Source organism: Athene cunicularia, assembly GCF_003259725.1.
Source record: "Athene cunicularia isolate RWA chromosome 3 unlocalized genomic scaffold, athCun1 chr3_part1, whole genome shotgun sequence".
Taxonomy (NCBI): Eukaryota; Metazoa; Chordata; class Aves; order Strigiformes; family Strigidae; genus Athene; species Athene cunicularia.
This window is the reverse complement of record NW_020799097.1, coordinates 27,021,037-27,045,134: the sequence shown is the minus strand read 5'-3', so window position 1 is coordinate 27,045,134 and position 24,098 is coordinate 27,021,037. Positions and strand designations below refer to the sequence as shown.

Sequence of the window (24,098 nt, the reverse complement as noted above, 5' to 3'; positions counted from 1 at the left end):
TTTGCTCTACTTTAATCAAACCATGAAGAATATCAATAATTACAAACAGAGTAACTCTGTACAGCCCTAATGTGTAAAAACCACAAATATTTAACTCACAACTTTGTTACATTTTAAAGTGAGAATTCTGGTGCCTCTTAAGGTAACTGTATAACGTAAGAATATCAGACTAACTAATACCCAACATGAGCACCTTCTTGCAGGAAGCGGCAAGGTTGGAGTGCTCAGTTGGGCCAGCAGTGTGATTGTTTGAAAATCTGACTGCTGTCTCATGATCAACAGAAATTTTGTATCCCAAATTACTCTTGGTTCAGACAACCAAAATGACAACTGGGCTTTATTAAAAAGAAGCGGTCTAGGCAAACTTGTTCTTTGTTTAGTGCAAGAGAATAAATTGGATTACCTCTTTCAGGCTCTTCCAAGTGCCCTGGCACCTTAGATTTCTGAGATTCTACTGGTTTTGTATAAAAATTGATAAAACCATACATCCCATTAGGATTAATTAGTAGAAGATGTAATGTCCTAACGTGGACAATTTAATCTTGCTGTATTTTCTACTCACCTATCATACATACTTTTACTGTTACTCTTCTGTCCATTTCCTTTAATGTGCTCAAATGTAGGCTGTTATTTTAAAACTCAGAAACTTTGAGTTGGGAAGATGTTTTAAAATGCTAAACTAAACTGGTTTACTCCAAAATGCTGAACTAAAATCATTTACTGCTATTAAAGTATGACTTATTTTTACAGACCAAACTGGAAGAAGCCCTCAATTTAGCAATGGAGTTCCACAACTCACTTCAAGATTTCATCAATTGGCTTACTCAGGCTGAGCAAACTCTAACTGCAGCTTCTCGGCCAAGTCTTATCTTGGACACTGTCTTATTTCAAATTGATGAACACAAGGTATGTAAAGAAACAGATGGATAATGTTTTTCTCCCACTCTGTGGAGATAGTTTAACAATGTCCAAATGAACCCTGTAACACTGGCACTTGAGAAATATTTAATTTGTTTCAGAATTGCATTTTATAGTCTTGCTACATCATTCTTTATCAGACTGCATTTTTTTCAGTGATTACCCAGTGCTTGAGCAGCATGGTATTGAGAGTAATTTTCTCCCTTTTTTCCAAGGTTTTTGCTACAGAAGTGAATTCTCATCGAGATCAGATCATAGAGCTGGACAAAACTGGAACCCATTTGAAATATTTCAGCCAGAAACAGGATGTTGTCCTTATTAAGAATCTGCTGATTAGTGTACAGAGTCGATGGGAAAAAGTAGTTCAACGCTTAGTTGAAAGGGGAAGAGCTTTGGATGATGCAAGGAAAAGAGCCAAACAGGTAATCGGACAACAGCTGTTGTACAATTCTTTGGACTTAGCTGTAATTACATCCAGACTCTTGAAGAATACGGTGCTTTAAAGCACTTTCAAGTAAGTCTGGATTTAGTGTAACAGATACTGTTGAATTAGCGGAGCAATTTCTGTGATTTGATCATAGAGCACTTCATTTGTGAGGTGAAAGCATCATCTTCAACCTAAGCAGTGACTTCTGTCTGCCATACTGGATTGTCTGAATGAAGAAAGTTACAGTATCACTCCCAGATGTGTATTAGTGCCATCTGTCCTCAAAAACAAGTCTTACAATCAGCCCCTTATATTTTAAAGAATGTGAAGATCCCCTTTCATTAATCTGTGAGAGTATTCCTTAGTATTTTCTTCTTGGGTTTACATTGTGCCCTGATTAATACTTATCGCTTCCTCACTTACATTACTTACCAGTCCAGTATTTTCTGTATGGTAAGATATTTCCTTAAAAACCTGGAAAGTTTTTTCACAGTTTTCCTCACCAGGGAGCATTCTTTTTTTTTTTCCTTAGAGTCGTGTTCCTCACCAAGGAACATAAATGATACGATGCAAAATGTGTGAGAGGAATGTAATATGTTTAAATGTCAATAGGAAGTTCTAGCTTCTGTTTACTCAAGTGAATTTGACATTCAAGATCTGGTCACTTTCACAGCCAAACCACATTCCAATGTTTACTGCTACTGTCACTCAGCTCTTAGAGTAAGAACTTCTCTGAGCAATAGATTAGCCCATAAGCCAATGAAATGTTACTTCTTTTCCAGCAGTTTCTCTTGTGTGTTCACAGACACAGCAGTTCTGCAGTGAGATGAACTTTATGTTCATTTACATAACTAAATACAATAAGTTACTGATTTAGGACCACAACTATCCATGCAGAGCAGGTAATGGCTGAAGAGTACTGCTGTCAAGTCCTGATGCACAGCCCTCAACAGCAGGGTCCAGGAACCTTGAGAGGTTTCTGAACTAGTTTCTTGTGCTTTCATGTGTAGGCAGTACAGGCACGAAGAATTTTCAAAAGAGATACAGAGAGACAAACGACCAACTTGGAAAAATTGAATCCCAAAGGGATGCCACTTTTTGAAAGCTAGTTGACTCTTTGGTCTTTCCCTGCTTCCTTCCCTGAAGAACTCTCTTTGTTGAGACAGGAAGGAAGATCAAGAATCCGTTCTTTGACTGTCAAGATACCATTTGATACAATGAGAGCATTTATGAGCATCCCAGGGAAAATCTTGGGCAGTCATCCAGACAGGAGTTTTCCTCAGTGGTTTACTGCTGTTGTCCTATATAGGCAACACCTAAGCCCCATTCTTGCGGTATTTACTATTCATTACTAAAAATGTAGGTATCTAAATGACCAACACATCAACAGAAGTTACTAATATGTCTCTGAAAGGTACATACTGTGTGTGGAGATCATGTACATAAAAGGTTTCTAATTCGCCTAGGAGAAGGGAGTCTTAAGTCCTATTTGAGAGACCAGGGAGAAAAAGCACGCCAAATCTTTCTGAAGTCTGCAGAGTACTTGTCTGGCCTGCAGAGAATTGCTTGGGGTTTCAGGTTTTCAGGCTACTTTATGAACAAGTGAATTTTAAAATCCATGCAAATCTCACTTTCCTGCAGTTCCATGAAGCCTGGCACAAACTTATGGAATGGCTGGATGAGTCAGAGAAATCTTTGGACTCAGATCTTGAAATTGCAAATGACCCTGACAAAATAAAGATGCAGCTTGCACAGCATAAGGTGAGTCATGAGTGATCAAATGCAAAGTGTCCAGTGAGATGCAGGTAAGTCTATCAGCTTTGTACTATTCAGTCAGCAAAGGAAGTAGATTTGTGGCCTCACTATAACAGAGTGCTTATTAGCATCAAATTAAATAGTGGTGTGTTATGGGTGGGGGAGTGACAAAAAACTTTTCACAGTACTTGAGCTGTGGGGGAATGGTTAACTATGAAGAGGAAAGACATACTGATACAGCACCATAGAAACTTTAAAAAACAAAGTAATACTATCTCAGAACAGGAATATCTGAAGAGGCTTTATTACAGGCTTTTTTTCAGTCCTTAAACCACAAATTTATGATCCAGTTATTTGGGTTGGGATTTTTTAATACAACAAGACCACCTCAAAACTGAAAAATAATCTTCTCTTTTTTATTGCTTTTTATTTGAAGTGGAAATATTAATGAAATCCTCTAGAAAGCACAATGTCACCATTAGCAACAAAGGTTATTTCTCTTTATGGTATTCATAATTCCAGGACCAGCTTTCCACAAACCCAGCTGCTGTAGGTGAAAATGTAAAAATCTCCCTGATTGACCTCGCTTTTTGAACAAATAACAATAATGTAAGAGCTTTGTAGTTCCATCAGACACAGAGCAAAATGAAAGATGGGAAGAAGTCTTTAGTTCATTTTCACTTTTGTAAAGAGCCTAGAATAATGTATTACTGAAGATGAAGTGGATGAGTAGCAGAATCTTCAGAGACAGGCTGTCTCAAGATTTATCTTGGAGCAGTTTCATCAGAGACAGAGTATTGAAAGAGCATTCATTTTCTACATTTTGACATATATTTACTTCTACTTTTCATGTCAGTTTTATTGTTCTACATTTACTCCTATTTTTTCATTCTTCACAATATCCCCAAGGGTTTGCATATCTAATTTTTTCCTCCGATAAGTTTTGCCATGTATACTAATGATTGGTTACTGCATACGTCTGCTTTATATTTTTATCATTTCTCAGCTTACATGCTGATTTAAGTATTGTTTGTCAACCAGGAAAATATTCTCCTTTAATATGGTAAAGTTGGCTGATGGTCAAGCAAAAATAGTTTTACCTATGTTTGCTGTTAAAAACTTTTAGATAAAACGTGCATTAACATTGTTACGCTAACTCTGCAATTTCAGTTTGTTCTGAGGTTGCTGCTGTTGCCAGAATTTCAAGTCAGCAATGGGAATTTAGGGAAAAAATTCTTTCTGTTAGAGAAGACAAGAATCTTTTAATCCTTCCACTCCTCTCTTTTCTTATATAAAGTTCAAACTCCTCACAAGTATGGTCAACACATCTTGACTCTGCTTTGAGATCCTTTCAGGTCCTGATGTTTGACTCTTTACTTCTCATCCCCTCTTCTGAAGTGTTAAACTTGATAATCCCACTTGTTCTTTATACCTACAGAAGTACATTTTATGAGCCCAAGCTTCCTCACATGTTTTGGCAGACTTGTCAGTTCTCTCAATGATATCTCTTCTCCAGCTTCTTTTTGTATAAAATGCCTGCAGAGAATAGCTACTTGAGTTTCTTGAATCTCACTTCTCCTTAAGGAATGGGATGGAATATGGCATAGAGACATTAGGTTTGAAACTGGTGATTTGGAGGAAAAAGATGAATGTCTGTGGGAGAGGGAGTTCTGTGAACTTTGTGACTTTAAACTTCAAACAACCCCCCCAAGAAATCAACTCAATTGTTTTTTAATGAGCTGTCAAACCTCCCAACACTGCAATGTCCTTCCTTGTATTTTGAGTCTTTTCCTTCCACCCCCACATATACCCCCTGTGTCTGCCTTTGTCTTTTCTGTCCAGCCTTGAAGGTTTCCTTGCTCTATTTAGTTAACGATTTTGCTATCTGAACTGAATGTGTGCTCTGTGTGTGTGCTGTAAGCAATAATTTGGACTCGCTCTTTGCCAGTTGTTACTGCCAAAAAAAAAAAAAAAAAAAAAAAAAAAGATAATGTTTTCTCTCTCTCTCATATCTAGTGTTTTGCCAGGGACTTTTGGGGGTTATTCATGGTCTGTTTATCAGCAATTTTTCCTCAGTTTTAGAAGTCAGGAATGGAAAAACCCTTACTAGGTCACCCAATCCATTCCTCTGCTAATGCTGTATGTTCCTCTGAATGTTCCTTACAGTACATTTATATGAACCTGTCTACCTTTATCTGTATGTTCCCATTTTGCTTAGAAGAAAGCTAGATAGTTAATTACTTAGATTCCATGCATTTTACCTGTCTGCTCCTGGCAGTTTAAACCAAAATCTACTCTCCGTTACACCTCCGTGAAATCAAATTGGGTGTAGCATGTGTAGTCTCTCAGAGAATTAATTGACTGCAAGCCTTTGTTTACCTTTAACTCTGTGTTCCTGTATGATCCTTCTGCGGCAGAAATTTCCTTGTGTTTCTTCATACAAATCAAGTAACACTGCACATAATGTTAAGTAGTTAACAAGATCCATCAAATAAAAGGAGCACAGACATGCTGTTTGTATTGAAGAAACTACTCTAAAAAAACTGGCTATTTTCATTCTAAGAATTATTTTGATTGTAGTTCTAGCTTGACCAATGGTGTTTCCTTATTTTATATGAGGAAAATGAAAGTACAGTAAGGAAATACCGAATTTACAAAACAAATGCTGCTTTTTTCTTTTTTCTTTTTTTTTTTTCCTTTTTTTTTTTTTTTCTCTCTGATGAATTTTGATCCTCGGTTCCCCCTGGATCCTGAAATAACCCTGAAGTAAGGACAGTACAGTGCAAAATGCCAAGCAAGTTTTAAAACAGAAACCTTGAATCACCCTGGGTAAAGTTGTCATACCATCTGCATGGCATAACCCAATGCCTACCTCCTATTTAAGACACCTCCATTCTACTTAAGCTTTCCCTGACATACATTCACATCTAAAAAGAGCACATGACTCTGTGGACACATGGGAAAGTTGGTGGGAGAGTTGTGAGCTTCTGAGGCACAGGCTGGTGCAGACCAGCTGGGAACAGCTTGCCAGTTGGAGGTGAGCAGCTGTGCATGTGTTGGAAGTGACCATGAGGAATCCTTGCAATCTTTACATACCCCAAGGAATTAGTATAAGTTGTAAGTGGTAATTATTTCCGTGATGGATGTGATGAAACTGAACATTTCTCTGAGAACCAGATGAAAATCTGTTTCAGCAAACGCTGAGCAAAACCTCTTTTTGCCTAGTATTTTTTGTGACCAAAAAAAGAATAATATTTATTTGATTATCTATATATGAGTTTTCTAAATCAAACTTGTGATTTGATTCTTTTTTTTAACTGCTTTCCTGGTAGCAGTTCATAAAGGTGTGAAATAAACCACTCTTAAGTATTGCTACCATTTAAAAGCTTCTGTGTAGGGCTGATTTTGTCTTTTGGCAGTGTTCCTTTATTTAATGATTTACTCTGTCAGTTGGTTAGCTCCTCTGCAGTACCAGATGAGCTGTGTTTCTGTGTGCTTCTCTGTGCCTTTGAAAAGCTTCCAGAGGCTCTGTACAGGAGCTGGCACAGCTGGCAGGCAGATGGAACTTGCTGTGTCACTGTCATCTTCCAAAGTCCCTGGATCACAGAAACCTGCTTGTGATCGTGACTTTCAACCTAAATTGTTGTATTGGGATGTCACCTGGCTGCCTCTTTGTGTCTGGATATGTACACTTTTGGCATACAGTCCTTCCCAGTTAGAGCATGCTTCAGTTTTAGGAGGGTTAAATGTTTGTGGTTGGAGGTTTCCCAGCTTGACCATGCTGAGCTAAACCAAAATGACCTCTGTAGCCCTTGGGGTGGTCTACACTGGCTTGAAATCTTAGTATGTAAAAATGTAGTGGGAAGACAGTTCATGGCTCCCAAAGTAGCGGTTCTTTCACATTCTTCTGACTACCAGGCAGCCCCTTGCTGAAATTTAGGAATATTAAGCTAGGACAGGATTCATTGCTTTCACTGAAGGAGGGGTTTTCCAGAAGCTGTTCCAGTAGACATTGAGCTACATTCCGAGTCCCAAAGGCAGGGACTCTGCTAGTGTCAAGTCCCATATAATTTCAGGTGCACTGTGGCACTAGCAGACTAGAAATTCTGCAGTAAGTTTAAAATTTTCTTACAGCAACATTTACAATTTCCATTGCAAATAATATGTCAAAGATTAATTGTGGCCTGTAAACAGTTAATGCTATATGGGTGTTTTCTTTTTCTTCCCTGTGTATAGGAATTCCAGAAATCTCTTGGCGCCAAACATTCTGTATATGATACCACAAATAGGACTGGACGCTCCCTAAAAGAGAAAACCACCTTGGCTGATGACAATTTGAAACTTGATGATATGCTGAGTGAACTAAGGGATAAGTGGGATACAATTTGTGGAAAATCAGTGGAAAGGTAACTGAAAACAGTCTTAATTACTCAGCAGATAAGAAAAAGGCTTAGGAGGCTTCTTTTAACTTCTGTTTTGTAAAAGTAAAACCAGAGTGGCTAACTTGTTTGATAGTTCAGAGTGCCCAAGTAGTAAAATGCTAGAAATGCATACTTTACTGATGGTATGGAAGAGGACTGGGGGTGGTCCCATTATTTAAAAAGGGAACACTGATTTAAAGCTCTTAGTTGTCATCATTTCATGCTGAAAATGTTTTTGTAAGATGCGTCAATGGTTAGTATGTGTGTTGTTTGTTTTTTTTTTTTTTCTTCCCCTAGACAAAATAAACTGGAGGAAGCCCTTTTATTTTCGGGACAATTTACTGATGCTCTGCAAGCTCTCATTGACTGGTTATACAAAATTGAACCTCAGCTAGCAGAAGATCAGCCAGTACATGGAGACATTGATTTAGTGATGAACCTGATCGACAATCACAAGGTAATTCCAAAAAGAGTTCTTTTTGAATTTCTAGATTGCTCATAAGTGTAGCATTTTAATGCAATCTTTATTTGTCTATTCTGTAATTTTTAGAAATGTGGAATAGTTTTATAACACAAACATGTCATCAACAGTGGAAAACGCTATAAAATGTATGTGGAAGAAAACAACTGTTAGTGACTTATTGACACCAGCTTGCATTGAAATACTCTGTTTAATGCTGCTATCCTATGTATATATGAACATCATGTAAAAAATCACAAGTGTGTATTTATGAATATGTGTGTGTGGGCAAGAGGTGGCAAAAACTATTTTACTGTAAATCTTCGGGAGAGACAGGGGGTTTTATTTAGTACATCTGCTAGCCAAATGTCCAATGCACTTGTCATGACTACAGCAGTCTTTTAGACCTGCAGGGCTGATTATATTCATGGCGAAAAATAGTTATAATGCTTAAGTTATGCATGGGAGTATACAACTACGTTATGACCCAGGAAGCTTACACTGGCAAGCTACAGTATTTTGTTACTGAAGTATTTTTGGAGATGGAAGCAAATAGGAGATATAGTACTGCACCTCTGAATCCCAGTTTTGCAGTTCAGTATATTGAAGTTAATGGTATTGCAAAGGCTACATGGCCACAGCTCTGGAGTTTGGGAGGTTTATGAGGTGAAGGTCCCTCTGTTCACCTACCAGTGACTTCCAGTATCCACCAGTATTCAAAGACTGTTCAGTGAGGAGGAGATTTTGTCCCTCATGAAAAAAACTATATGGAAATATGGATTGTCTATAAAGATTACACTGAAATATGCTGTAATTGCTTCTGAAATCCCATGTTATATCACAAGTAAGTCATAGTCAGTGGCAAGGTATACTGTAATTGTCATATCTTTTTTTTAAGAGCTTCCTTTATGTAACTGGAACTTGTTCCATTTGCAAATATAAACAGACTCTCACATAAATATATGAATATGTGACGAAATCTACAGCCTTACGGTCAGATTCCCAGATGGGGTGTTATTTCTGGTTTTACGATTTCAAACATTCTCCTTGATGGTTAGCGGTTTATCTGATCTTTTCCTGCCACAGCAATCCTGTGCATTAATCAGTGTGTCAGATCAATTGCTTTGATAAAAAGTGTAAAGCTAGTGTGATCAGAAGGCTAGATTTCCCATGCATTGCATCAGGATGGGTTCTCAGGATCTGCCTGACATTTTTCTACCATATTCCAGTTTTATTAGGATAGGGTAGAGTGTACAGATCTTCAGATGGGGTTCAAGAAGCAAAACCTGTGTGTTTTGTAGCATTTAGATGGAATTACTCTTGACTGAACTAAATCTGTAATTGGATTCCTTCTTATAAACCAGTATTTTTTTGTTATTCTTTACATAATTGCGGCTTTGTCTATTTCATGGTGCCTAGGTTTTCCAGAAGGAGCTGGGAAAAAGAACAAGCAGTGTCCAGGCTCTGAAGCGTTCTGCAAGGGAGCTGATAGAAGGGAGTCGTGATGACTCTTCCTGGGTCAAAGTCCAAATGCAGGAGCTAAGCACTCGCTGGGAGACAGTTTGTGCCTTGTCAGTATCCAAGCAAACACGACTGGAACAGGCTCTTCGGCAGGTAGAGGAGTATTACTGATGCTGCGTGTACTTTATGAGAAGCAGTGAAAATACCTTGCAGTCCAGTTGCCAAAAATTTAATTTCAGTTTTGCTTCATATCATTCAATTTAATTTCATTTCATTCGAAAAATACTCATTTTCTTGCTCATGCGTTGCTTACCTTGTCACTATCCCTTTACCACACCACGTAAATAATGCCTATTAGCATTTATTATTACTGTTGTTATTAGTCTACACCACAGATGCAAAGCAAATGTTTCAAAGAATTTACCATCTAAGGAAATCACTGAAGTTACAGTCAAGCGTGAAGGGTGATTAGAATGATGCCCCCTTCACAGAAAGCTGGAGATTGCAATCATATTTATGCCCTTCATGCCTTGTTGGAAAGAAGTAAATTTGTGTACTGAAAACTTGTTTACACTGGCACAATTACAGTGCACAGTGAAGTATGTTGCAGAAAAAATTGAGTGTGCTGAATGCACTCAGAACTAGAACAGTGTATGTATGTCAGTATTGGCTGGTACCAATCCCAGAGAAATAGGTCCATCTGTATTGTTTCCAAACCTGAGATAATACGGCTGTACAGCTGTTAAGATACACTAGCTTGGGCTGATGCTAGGATGGGGCTTCTGCAATATTGATGTATCCACTGTGTACAAAATTCCTGCCCTGCTTTTCCCAGGGTACTGTGTTTGTCCAGCTCTCTGATCTCTCAGCATGCACAATCCTGAGCTACCTCAAACACTAATTGTGTCTGAATATGGCTGTGCCCAAAGGTGGAACTTTCTTGTTTTCTCCAAACATAAAAGGATCAGTCAACAACAGGCTGTCAATTAATTTTGCTTAACCAGTGATTTAGGCTCTACAGAAAATACAGTTCTCATCCCTCCAGCTGGTCCGTGAAAGCACCTCCCATGTAATTTGTCAGTGTAAAGGCATGACATTCTCAACTGAGCTGCAAGTATACTATAAATCAGATGGCTAAAAGTATGAACAGGCTTTTAGGCTTCCTGTAATTTTTTTGGGAAGCATGAGATTTTTATAGTTATGAAAATGTAGTGCTGTATATCATTGACTTTTTAATGGAAAGTTAATGTGCCAGTACTGCTGCGTGATTAATGACTCCAAATGTGGGCTCAGTCTCCTTGTGTAAGCTGCAGTGTGTCTGTCAGATCACCTCATGAGTGACCGTGACTACTTCTTGGTTTTTAACAGGCAGAAGAATTCCACTCTGTTGTCCATGTCCTTTTGGAGTGGCTGGCAGAAGCAGAGCAGGCTCTTCGTTTCCATGGGGTCCTTCCAGACGATGAAGAGGCCTTGCGTACACTGATAGACCAGCACAGGGTAAGCAAGAAAATGAAGAGCGACCTCTTCTTTCTAATAGGTCTATTAGAGAGTAGAATAAAAGAAAAGAGGCAAAATCTATCCCATATAGTCATATCCAGCATCTAGTGTTTGTTTTTACAGCTGTTTCTATAGAATTTCATAGAATGGTTTGGGTTGGACGGGACCTTAAAGATCATCTATTTCCAACCCCCTGCCATGGGCAGGGACACCTTCCACTAGACCAGGTTGTTCAAAGCCCCATCCAACCTGGCTTTGAACACTGCCAGGGAGGGGGCAACCACAACTTCTCTGGGCAACCTCTTCCAGTGCCTCACCACCCTCACAGTAAAGAACTTCTTCCTAACACCTAATCTGAATCTGCCCTCTTTCAGTTTAAAACTCCTCATCCTATCACTACCCTCCCTGATAAAGAGTCCCTCCCCATCTTTCCTGTAGGACCCTTTAGGTACTGGAAGGCCGCTTTAAGGTCTCCCCAGAACCGTCTCCAGACTAAACAACCCCAACTCTCTCAGCCTGAGGGGAGGTGCTTCAGCCCCTGATCATCTTCGTAACCCTCTTGGACCTGCTTCAGTAGTCCCATGTCCTTCTACTGGGGGTCCCACAGATGGACACCCCACTGCAGGTGGGGTCTCACAGGAGCAGAGGGGGAGAATCACCTGCCTTGACCTGATGGCCATGCTTCTCTTCATGCAGCCCAGTGTGAGATTGGCTTTCTGTGCTGGGAGTACAGAAATAGAGAAGCTAGAAATTGAATGGAGTTGACAGTTTTGTGCTGATACTGGTGTTGGGCTGTTGTTTGAGTCATCTTGTCTTACTAAGCAAATAACAGGCCTTTAGAAAGTTGCTGTAAACATTGAGACACATGCAAATCCCTCTGTGGAATATATGCTGCCTGACAATTATAACACAGTCCACTACAGTAGCGAAAGTTTATCACTTGTCTTAGCACCATGGAGCAAAACAGCATATACTTATCTTTCAAGGTCATTTGTAAATGTCAGCAGAATGATGTTACCATCCATTAACCTTCTGTGGTGTTGAAACAGCCTGCTGTCATGCTTCACATGCATTAGGTACTGAAATATAGCAGTGCCATAGGTGCAGTGCAGATATTAGATTATAGGCCATCAAACTAAGTTTGCGGTAATGAAATGGGAAAATGGCTAAGTAAGGAGCAGAGAGGTTTTATTTTCAGTCTTCGAACAGGAGGCTACAAACATGTAAGCCCATACAAAACTCTGCTTGTAAGTGCAGTAGTAATAGGAACAAGAATGTAGTGTAAAAATGAAATTGCCCACAATGTTGTAGAACAAATTATAAGAGTAATGGATTTGTTCATCACTGATATGAAGAAAGATACAAGAAAACTTAGGAAACGGAGGGTGTAAAAGCATCCAATTTAAATTGAATTTGGGAATATTATTATGCAGGGGAGTGCGTGCAGGGTATGACTATCTAATGGTTCTTAACTAGGGAGTTCTCAAGGTAAACTTCAAAACTTCATTGTTTTGAAGAAGTTTTCAGATTTAATTTAGGGCCCTGGAATCTGGGTGCTATGCTTTAGCTGGCAACTGTGTGTATGCACCGGTGTATGCTGACTGATGTTGGCAGTAGCAACCTGCTGTTTCTGATGCAATGAAATTAGTCTTTTAGCTGCTTTTCCTCCACATGTGCTTCATCAGTTCCCTTTTATTTAATTTTTTGGTCTTCTGAATACAGAGACAACTGTCTGAAAGAAAGCTTAGGTCCACTGAAAGAAAATCTTAAATTTCTCTCTTTGCAATGTAGATTGATTAACAAAATATTTCTGTAAAAAAGCTCAAAATTGTGCTGCCAAAGCTGAAGCATCACTTTAAACCAAAGCAAAGTTTGTCTTTGAGACAAGTTTGTCCAGCTGGAGAGAATAATCATTAGCACAACATAACCTTAGTGTTAGATGTGGCCATACAGTACTTAAAATTCTTTTCGTAGACTTTAGAATATGTTCTCCCAACCACATTTTCTTAAAGGCCAAATAATAGAAATACAGCAATTGTCAAGCTAAGAAAGATTGTGGCACTGCTGCTTTACCACTCAATAAGCACATAACAGCAGAATCTTCCTTGAATGAGTGGTCTCTCCTCTTAAGTTTATAATATTAGCTTTCAAAAAGAAAAAAAAAAGTAAGGGAAAATATAATGTGATATTAGTTTTAATCATGTTTGTATGTATGACTGACATTATTTATATAAACATGAAATGTATGTTACTTGTATCACTGTGATTCTTGCAAAATAGTTTTAATGCATTTGTATCCTCCAGCTACATGTTGAAAGCTTTCTTCAGGACAATATTTTATCCAAATGGTCCGTCTTTACACCCATTATGACTTTCTGTTCTTGAATACTACACATGATTTAATGGAATTCTACTATCTCAGGCAGAGAGGTTTCTGTCACTCGACATCCTCTCTAGGGATTGAGGTGTAGTGGGTTAATGCAGTGCATTAGTTAATGAGAAGCATCCCATCCTCCTCTCTTGTAGATGTGTCTATATCACTGGACTACCACAGAGTTCAATATAATTAATATCCTTGTACCAAGGGAAAGCTTAATATGCTATATGTAATGTGTCATAGATTTAGATTTTTGAGATACTCTAGTACAGGTGTGCAGGGAACACGGTGGTGGTGGTGTTGCATGTTTTCCTCCTGGCCCTGGCTTATTTTGGTAATCTCTCTCTACAATCCACCTCCACTTTTCTAAAACCATTTTAAACTGAAATATTGTAAGAACTCATGCATTTTTATGAGAGGAGATCAGGTCTTAAACTCTAACATGAATTTAAGCTTAAGTCAAAATCAGTTAGTAATGAATCTCCTTATATATATAGCCTACTTATTCCAAGCTTTTAGGACAAGGTAGAATAGATTTTCTTTTACACTTTTATCTCATAACAGCTTCATGTTTACTTTGTAAAGGCACAGGATAATGTCGTCATGCATTGTTGTAGAATCTGTTTTTACAATGTTTAGGTGACTTTGAATTTTCTTGGATCTGACTTGGCTGATCTTTAATTTCTAGAATCCTTTTGTGGATGGAGAGAGGAAGAGTTAAACTTTCAAGAAACATGGTTCCATTTTGTAGCCTAATTAAAGATATATAACAATATAACAATATATATAAATATAGCAAAAAATCCACTAAGCGTGGAGAGATGTTAGCAGTTCCAGTTGTGTTCACAAAGACACACAGACTTACACAACATTTAGACATAACAAAACAGGCAGAATAGTAAAACCGTTGTAGTAATAATTTTAATTTTTAAAAAGTAATAAATGCAAACTATGGAAAGGATGAGAAAATTCCTTCAGTTTTTTTGTTGTTTCCCCCCCACACCCAATTCTAATTCTGGTCCTGCCACCCTTTCTTCTGCCGGACTCCGTGTGAAAATCAGTGGCTATGAGCCTGGATGTCTAAAGCTGTAAACATCTTACTGCTTTTACAAGATTTTTCCCAGATGGCAGTGCCTCTCAAAACAGCTAGCTAATTAGCGGTCTCTGTTCCTGTTCTTGCTGTGTCCCTCCCCTTCAGCTGCTGAATTTTCACATTTGTGTTAGTTTAGTATAGCTGCTTCTGAACTCCTGTCATCTTGTCTGAGCTTGTAATTATAGTTGGACATTTCCAGCCTCTGCTAGGAGCTTGATAGTTTATTATGAAGAATTACTGTAACTAACAGATAAACCAAGTCATCTGAAATTTTGCCAATAATGATTCTAACCATCATATAGTTGATTTATAGCACTTCTAAAATGCTGTGATTTTCTTTCTTTTTTTAATAAGAGCATGTGTCTTTTAAGTATTTACAGTATGATAGACTTTTAAGGATTGGCAAGCTGGAGTAAAGATTTTAAAGCTTCATTTGGTGCTTCATATGCAATAGGCTTTTTTAACATTTTGAACTTTTCTAAGACAAATTAAACTCACCTCTTGCAAGTTGAATCTGTTTGAGTGCTTGAAAGGCTTGTGACCTTCCAGACTGTGCACTCAAGATTTCTCTTGCAAGTTTTGTCAACATCTAATTGAAATTATTACCTCTGGTTTAGGAATTTATGAAGAAACTGGAAGAGAAAAAGGCAGAACTGAATAAAGCAACAGGTATGGGAGAAGCTATCCTAGCTATCTGCCACCCAGATTCCATCACCACCATTAAGCACTGGATAACAATCATCAGAGCCAGGTTTGAAGAGGTCAGTATATATCAAGCTATCTTCATTGCAGTAGTCCATCTTTGACTGGAACATAGCTGACAACTAACATGGTAGTTACACTGGGAGGAAATGATCCAGCTGTTGAGAACTAAACATCTAAAATAACCGCAGTGATGGATGTGAATACCATGTTTCCTTAGGTTTTATTTTAAAACTTAGAGGGCTTTAAGAACTAAAGCAGATGGTCAAGCTTCTTTGTTTGTATGTATTAAAGGAAATATTGCCTGATGTTTCCCATGTTGAGAAAGCCAATAGTTTCTAGTATTTTCTGATTGCATTAAGGAGGATTTGAGTGCAATATATATTTAATCTAGAAGATTTCCAAATTATTTAAGTGGCTGCAAGTAGGTCTCAGAGGGTATACCATGCTTTCAGCTGCTAAGGTGTTATTTTCTATGCATATTAAGTTTAAAGAAAAGTAAAATACTGATGTTAGCAAAGTATGACTTCAGAAATGCCCAGTAGGAAGATGGACACCAAATCATGTGTGATTCACTACCTTATATTGTTTGATAAAGTTCTTAATATGTTGCCTGAATGTGCTATTTTCTGCATTTAACAGTACCTAATCCTGAATATCTGTGGAAAAGTATGTATTAAACTGGGAATTCTGGTTACCTAGCACCTTTAGTGATCAGCCACCACATCTAGCGTCTTTGATAATCAAACATCAGTAGGACTGAGAGGAAGCTCTGGGTTTACAGTTACCAGAGCAATTTTAAATACATTTTAAAGAAGTTCAGATGTGCACATACTCATGCATTGATTCTTTTATCAAGGTCTTAGCATGGGCTAAACAACATCAACAGAGACTGGCAGGAGCTCTGGCTGGACTTATTGCTAATCAGGAATTGCTGGAAGCCTTGCTGTCCTGGTTGCAGTGGGCAGAGACCACACTTACTGAAAAAGATAAAGAGGTTATCCCCCAGGAGATTGAGGAAGTTAAAGCACTTATAGCTGAACATCAGGTAAGGCATGTTAAGTGATAGGTGTCCTACACATTTCACAAATGGTGCTCACGTGTCAGCTAGGCTTCATAATCAAGTGTAAATCTCCTTAGCTATTTTCTCTTCTAATAATTGAATCCCCTTTCAGATAGTCAGTTGTGTGTTTTGTATGTACATTGATGTGCTTGTCATTTATTCAAAACAGGTAAAAAAGCAACCAAACAAACACTCAGTGTCACATTGTTCTAAAAACAAACCTACAACTCCCTATAGAAACAAGGATGATAATAATACCCCACATGTAATATATAATAGTCCTGCCTTAGAACTGATGTTGCAGTGTGGCTTTCCTGATTGGATTTCAAAAATATGTTTACAAGTACCAGAGAGAGCTGTTGGTGCAGTGAATGCTCATACCCCAACTTACATGCCAGACCTGTCTCCCCTTCTGTGAGCTGCAGTCTGAACAACAAGGAACACCAGAGTACTCAGAGTCAAAATTCTGTTGTACATCACCTCACCATACACAATAAGGGAGCTTGACAGACTGTTTTTTAGATATATTCTTCCTTTAACAGCCAGGCCATAATGGTCTTAAAAGCTTATACTACTGATTTTTCTTACCTACAAAACTGTTACCTGTGTCTCTTTTGTGATGCTGACATTGTAAGAGTCTTTCTGTAACTTTGGTGTTTTGCTCTATTGTATGTTTTTCATTCCTGTGGTCACTTTTGTGTATTGTTAATTAAAACCACCTCTATCTGATCGCAGACATTCATGGAGGAAATGACCAGAAAACAACCTGATGTGGATAAAGTTACAAAGACTTATAAAAGAAAGGCACTTGAACCCACTCCAGTACAATCTCATATTCCGGTCCTTGATAAGGGGAGAGCAGGAAGTAAGTAATGAAGTATTTTGGGGCAGGTCACACACACCATTGCTCCTATCTATAAAGATAACAGATTACTAATATTCTGATAGGTTTGATTATCTTCTAGTGAAACAGGGTGAAATCTTCTTGGCCGATTTTTCTAATTATGTCTCACTTTTCGTTGTGAGGAAGTTTCTCGTAGTAGACTTGTATTTTTTTAAATATTGTTCTATAGTTCTTGAATACCTCTTTTTAAAGTGTACAGCCTTTCATGTGCTGTTAAGCTTCCAGGAGTGTGCATGTGCGGAGTCTTTGCAAATCTACCATTATCTGAAGACTCAGTTTCTTTTACATAAAGATGTAGAGACAGAATTTTTCTCTTACTGTCTATGTTATGATACAGATCCAGTTAGTGTGTTCAGTGAAGTTCAATGGAAAGTGAATCATCAAGTGAGGAAATGGCTTTTTGTGTTTTTAGATATACTTACCCATTGTATTTTATACTTACCCATATGTGGAACCTGCTTCTAAAATCAGGTTGTTTACTTTGCAACTCTCAGAGAGATTTGTGAAGATTTTATTTAACCAGTGCAGCTTCATTAGCGCAGCCACTACTAGCTGCTTCTGGCTGGACAAAAGATACTTTAACCATCATGTGGTCCTTCCCCAGCAATGGTAAAAACAAACAAACAAAAAAAAAAAAAAATCCCATTAGATGGAATCATCATAGGGTATGGGCTCATTATTTGGGACAGGAAGGAGTAGTTTTAGGAAGGTCAAGCACCCTTCATGTGAATGTTTGTTTTGTTTGAACTGGGTGAGACTTACACATTTTATCATGTTTTAACAGGAAAGCGTTCCCCAACACCAGGCATATATCCATCAGCAGCCCAGGCGCAAATTGAAACCAAGAATCCACGGGTAAATCTTTTAGTCAGCAAATGGCAGCAAGTCTGGCTTCTGGCCTTGGAAAGAAGAAGAAAGCTTAATGATGCCTTGGACAGACTTGAAGAGGTCAGAAAAGGACTGTACAGAATATACATTTTGCATAATTTTGTTTACCCTAGATTAAATTGTAAATACTGTAAACAACTTCCATATTTGTTATATTGTGTGATACAGCTAACTGAAAATGTGATACGCCCGCTTTAATGTGTTTTAAAGCAGTCATTCTCATTTTGAGGAGAGTTAAGATGTTTAAAATATTTATGTACATCCTCAAAGAACCAGTTACTCAAAAGAACACAGATGATATCTCATTGATTTTCTAGATTGATTGATTGATTTAAACAGAAAAAAATTCTTTCTCTTTTTTATTAAGCTGAGAGAATTTGCCAACTTTGATTTTGATATTTGGAGAAAAAAATACATGCGATGGATGAACCATAAGAAGTCTCGTGTGATGGACTTCTTTAGGAGGATTGATAAAGATCAGGATGGAAAGATAACAAGGCAGGAATTTATTGATGGAATTCTTTCTTCAAGTAAGTTTTACAATTAACTTAATGTTGAACTTGGACCAAACATCTCATGAAGTCTTACTGTCTATATAGTGCACCCTGTGCAGTTTGGTGTGTTAGAAGGTCACAGATTTCCATTTCAAAGTAATTGATTATGATTAATTTAAACTATAATATTTTACTTGAAAATATTTTTAGATTCTAGAACCTCTTCCTAGTTCTTTTATATTGTGGATCAGATTACAAATGTCACATCTATATTATTGGCTAATTAATACTTCACTGGTTTACTGAACTCGGATTGTCGTTCATACAGTACACTAGTCAGTTCAACAATTACTTCTCATTGATTAGTCAGAATAGTAAAAAGTACCTTATAAAACTTATAGATAAGTTTAAAAATCAGCTTATATGCTCATATGATTTTTATTAAAGAATTTACATGGGATAATTTTAATTATAGAAGGAAACAATGTAATTTCTGAAACCAGTGTTTCCGTGAACTATGACCATGTTCATATACCTGTATAATGAGGTGGAGAAATAGGACTAGGAAGGGACTTCACTGATGGATTCGTATTCCTTAGGTATGCACAGTTGGTCGTAACATAAGCCTTCCACATCATGCCTGTGTGTGACCATGTTTCCCCTTAGCAATTGACTCATAACAGATAAGGCCTACTACTTAAAATAGTCCTTTATCTTCACGTCATAGAGACTTTTGCTTTGAGCAGTGAAGATACAGAGTTGGTTGCTTTTAACATCTCATGTTAAAGTTATTCAGTAGGAGAAAACTGTAGTGTGTATATTTGCAGTAAAAGAGTTATTATATGTGTACATCTGTGTTTGCATGAATTGACAGAAGTTGATGAAAAAACCTTGATACCACCAAGAGGTTAAACAGCTTACTCATTAATTCTGTTGATATCAACTGGTTATAAATGCTAAATAGTCATGATTTAATCCCTGTTAACCATATTGAAATTGTCTTTGACTGTTTCGTAGAGAATTTCTATGGGGGTTAATACTCTGCTGCTGTGAACTTAACCTAAAGAAGGATTTCACAAAACACCATGCATGTTTCTGCAGTGGGAAGGCCTTGCATTCCGAATTTAATTAACACTGAAATTCTCACTTGAGCTTTCCTCACTAACAATTTATCTTGTTAATTTATGGTATTTTATGCTCTTTGAAGGTCAAAATGTTAAAAAAATACATATATCTTACATGTTAATCTGTACCCTCTCTTCCGCGTCTCTCTTCAAGCCACACTATGATATTAATTTTAATCCAATAGCTAGGTAATATTGGAGATCCAGATTGTTTTAGCAGAAAGATTCCTTCACTCTTCCAAATTTCCTTGATTTTTTGATAAGCACTGTCTGTCACCTACTGCCTAAAAACCTTTTAATATTTGTGTAAAGCCTTTCATTGTAATGGGATTGAAAAGGCAAAACTTAGCTTTTGTTGTTGTCTTTGTCTTACAGAATTCCCAACGAGCCGACTTGAAATGAGTGCTGTTGCAGACATTTTTGATAGAGATGGTGATGGATATATTGACTATTATGAATTTGTAGCTGCTCTTCATCCAAATAAGGATGCATACAAGCCTCTCACAGATGCTGACAAAATTGAAGATGAGGTACATTCTCCGCTTTCTTAGATTGAACTCTATTCTACTGGGATCGTGTTCTTTAATAATGAATTTTATTTTCACTCCTATATAATTTGAAGTTTACCAGTTACACAAATATTTACACATTTTATATTAGCAATAATCATGCAGTTATGGTTTCTTGCAGGTTACAAGGCAGGTAGCTAAATGTAAATGTGCAAAACGGTTTCAAGTGGAACAGATTGGGGATAACAAGTACAGGGTAAGTCTTCTAAGGACTGTCTTAGTTCTTTCAGATTCTTTGTATGAGATGGTTATGCAAGGAATTAGGCTATAATAATTTACAGGAATTTTGTACGACAGCTGTATGTTTTCTTTAAGCTTGTCTAAATTTTATGGTTTTTTTTCTCGTTAGAACATATAGGCTAAAGTTATGGGAAAATGGCTGCTACTTGTATTTATTTGCACTGAAACTTTTTCCAATATATGGGAACTTTTAAAAGCTAACTGTATGGATACATACATATGCACATGGATACATACATAGGCACATGCATACATACATACAAGGGCTCTTTTAAAGCCAGTCTTTCTGCCTGGATACTGAAGTGTTTAAACTGTAGCTGATATTCTGTTAGTTTCATAAAAACAGTGATATTTTCCTGTGGTATTGTGTTGTACTTTAAAAGTCTTTTACCAAAGTGTATTCAAACACTTTTATCCTCCCTTGTCATTTTTCTTCTGAAGTACAAGAAATGGGTTAGATATCTGCAGAATAATTTTAGATCACGGAAAAACAAATATCACATTGTAGAGAAAGATCTGCTACCCCTAGATTCAATAGGTAGAACAATTTCAGATGAAATACGCAATATTTGACTCAGAGGATTTACTAAATACTTGTAGATTATTTTAAAACACCACAGAGACAGCAATGGGAAGGAAACAAAGGCCTTGAATATTTTCCAATATTCAGTCCTCCGGATGGCTAGCTACCTGCTCTGAAGTAGATACTTTATTTAGAATGTCTAATGTGTTAGTTTGCATGTGTTCTAGAGTCATATAGAGAATTTCCTGTAAACTAATCGTGTCTTTCTTCCATTTTTCATTTCTTATCAGTTCTTCCTGGGAAATCAGGTATAAACCAGTGGAATGTGTTATGAAGTCTTTTGTTTTTTTTTTTCTTTTTCCTTTTCTTTTTTTCTTCTTCTAACGCATAGTGATTTAAGCTTGCAATGGTCAGTCTTCTTGCCATCCTTTCATCTTCAGCTAAGTCATTGCTGGTCAGCTGTGGTATTTCTTTAAGTGCTATGGAGCATTCCTTGTCTCAGGATCGCTGTTCTTCAAGCCCTCACCTGCTTTCTTTGGCCATTTTCCTCATTAAGGAGATTACTTTTACAGGAACCAGATAATGGTCAGCAGCAATTACCATAGTAAAAAATCTTGAGCATTTAAAATTCAGTTTTGTAATTACTATTATTTTATCAGTTTTCTGTTTTATAGTAGAATGCTTCAAAAATTTTTATGTTGTATTTTTTAGGCTATCAGATTAAAGTCTAATCACAGTAAACACAGATCCAAGTGTCATATCACTTATGGCACATTAGGCAGAAAAGACTTTCATTTTCAGTAAAAAAAAAAAAAAAAAATCCCTGTGCAGTCAAGCAGGCTGATTAAGAACCTATCTGACTATTGGTATTTTATATACTGACACAGTGAATCACTAAACACATATTTTGGAAATAGGCAGATTAAACTTGCTGTTCCAGTTTAGACTGTTCCCTCTCCCCAAGTGTTTTCAAAGAGCTATGGCAGGTCTCTAATGTATTAGAGCTGTGTTTAAGAATACTTTTTGTCAGTTGGGTCATCATTGAGTCATACTGCAGTGGCACTGTCCAGTCATACAGAGAGGATACACTAACCAGTGTTCACTTACTCCTGTGGTACATACTGATACACAGCTTCTTAAATTGTTAAATCGTGCTTGACTGATAAGAATGGAAATGCTTTACACAAACTGGATACTGGATACCACTGGTATCTTATTCATGCTCTTATAAAGGCAATATGTATAATACATTCTGGAAATGCTAGTGTTAACAGTATTAGCCATTTTAAATTGGTAGATGTTGAAAATGTAGTTGCGTTCTTATTTACTGGCAAAGTCTGTTGAAGTATAGAAGAAAGCAGAAAGATCTTATCACATGCCTCAAGCAATAGATCTAAGTAATAATTTAAAATGTTTTCCACGTATAGAACAAGGCTCTATTTGAAAAGACTATTTGAAATTATTTTAATCCTCTTATCTACCATCCGTACTCTCAGATCTGGGAAAAGTACAGCATTTTCTGAGAGCATCTAACTCTTACTGGTACAGAACAGCATCATAGTAAAAAACACCGACAGCAGATTAGCTGAAGCTTCTCTAGTGACAGTGGCTATTGTCAGGAACAAGTCTTTTCATAGTTTAAACTAGATTTCCTTTACATTTTTATCCCAGTGGTTTTACCTCTGATTATTTGAAACAATGGTTAATACTGTTCAAGGAAAGTTGGTATCCAGACTGTTTTAAGAAGCTAAAGGGACTGAGTTACTATCGGGAATAATGCCTTGATAGATACCTAGTTACTTTCCGGGAGCCCCACTGTCTGAATTAACCAGAGCCTAGGTGGGCAGTTTCCAAAGGATACTCTATCAGACCCTTTGTATAGTTGCCTGATGGGGTCTAAGTGAAGAATTAAGCTGGGTCGGGGAAAAAAATTTTTAAAAAAGCAAAACGATAGTATCTTTAGAATCTCTAGAAAAAATTCTCTGTAAAAACAAGCCAATGAAAATAAACGAAATCAGTTTGGATGCCTTTTTTTTTTTAAACTTCGTCCTACATGTATAAAACAGTTCTTTGTTTGGCACATATTGAATGCATTATTAAAAAGCCCTTACAAATAATGCTCATGTGAATGTTCTTATTTATTACCAAAAAAATTATTATTGAATTAAGCGGCAAGCCTTGCTTTTGTTTGGTTCCTAAAAGTAATATTCCTTTAAAATCAATCTCTCTTCTTGGCTTAAGTAGTTCAACTAAAGTCATTTTAACAAGTAGGGAGCACGTTTGTGTGGTTTGCATTTAAAGCGTTTTAGTCCCCTCACTGGAGCAAGTAGGTACGGTCTAACTATGACCAGTCTTCTCCAAGGTCAAAGGTTGTCCCAAAGAGCTGTATTTGACTCCCATTGGTTTCAGTGAGTGCCTTGCATGTTTGCGTGAGAGTGCACTGCACTTGGCTTGATGATCTGATACCAAAATAAGTACTTCAGTGGCATTGGCTAAAAAGTACAGAATTCTTCTGGTTAGTTTTCATGAGACCGTGGGGTCAGCATTTTGGTCATGTTTTCTTTGATCCAGATTTTAATGGAGATACTGCATACAGGTTTTGTTACACAGGTTTCAAGAGCAAAACATGCGTTAGGCCTGGCAATCAGCCCAGAGGAAGAATGGGCTAGTACAAGAGTTAGTATGAAAAAGGGTTTTGTGCATCTCTGAATTATGAAGAACCTCAATGTGTAGACAGAGGGATGACAAGGAATTTATAACAAAGGACAATAATGATAGCTATCAATCATTCATTGCTTGTTTAATGTGCCCTTCCCCACATGCACCTCGCTGTATGTAAGCAATGTCAACGCTATACCTGAAAATATCCTTATAAATGCATCAATTTATAGAATTGTGCAACACTCATAATGCATTGAATTTCCAGCCCACATACTGATCATTTAAAATGATGCTGCCTTCCTTTCAGCTGACATAATTAAGAACTAGACTGCTGGAGAAGAGAGTTTGCTTAAGATTTTAACAGTGAAATAATGCAAATAGGTCTTCATTAATTTGCACAAATGCACACTGTAACCAATTAAATAATGTGTTACTAATTTTGCTTCTTTTATGAGCTCAGACATTTGAGAATCAAGCATAAAATTAAACTGAGATTCTTTCTTTGCCATCCTGCCATCTCC

At 37.3% G+C, this 24,098-nt stretch overlaps 1 protein-coding gene across 9 annotated transcripts in view; it reads left to right on the top strand.

Moving 5' to 3' along the window:
• The window catches only part of DST (dystonin), a 213,352-nt gene that overhangs the window by 179,437 nt on the left and 9,817 nt on the right, over positions 1-24,098 (top strand). For 7 of the 9 annotated variants that reach the window (XM_026845550.1, XM_026845543.1, XM_026845551.1 and 4 more), the window contains 15 exons: positions 751-906; positions 1,134-1,340; positions 2,987-3,106; positions 7,337-7,506; positions 7,819-7,978; positions 9,401-9,595; positions 10,811-10,939; positions 15,027-15,170; positions 15,971-16,159; positions 16,910-17,039; positions 17,863-18,026; positions 18,334-18,496; positions 19,960-20,114; positions 20,275-20,349; positions 21,207-21,224. In XM_026845550.1, coding sequence (XP_026701351.1) covers positions 751-906; positions 1,134-1,340; positions 2,987-3,106; positions 7,337-7,506; positions 7,819-7,978; positions 9,401-9,595; positions 10,811-10,939; positions 15,027-15,170; positions 15,971-16,159; positions 16,910-17,039; positions 17,863-18,026; positions 18,334-18,496; positions 19,960-20,114; positions 20,275-20,349; positions 21,207-21,224 — 2,175 coding nt within the window. The remainder of the gene's footprint in view (positions 1-750; positions 907-1,133; positions 1,341-2,986; positions 3,107-7,336; positions 7,507-7,818; positions 7,979-9,400; positions 9,596-10,810; positions 10,940-15,026; positions 15,171-15,970; positions 16,160-16,909; positions 17,040-17,862; positions 18,027-18,333; positions 18,497-19,959; positions 20,115-20,274; positions 20,350-21,206; positions 21,225-24,098) is intronic. The other 2 variants (XM_026845546.1, XM_026845544.1) reach the window with 1 other exon arrangement.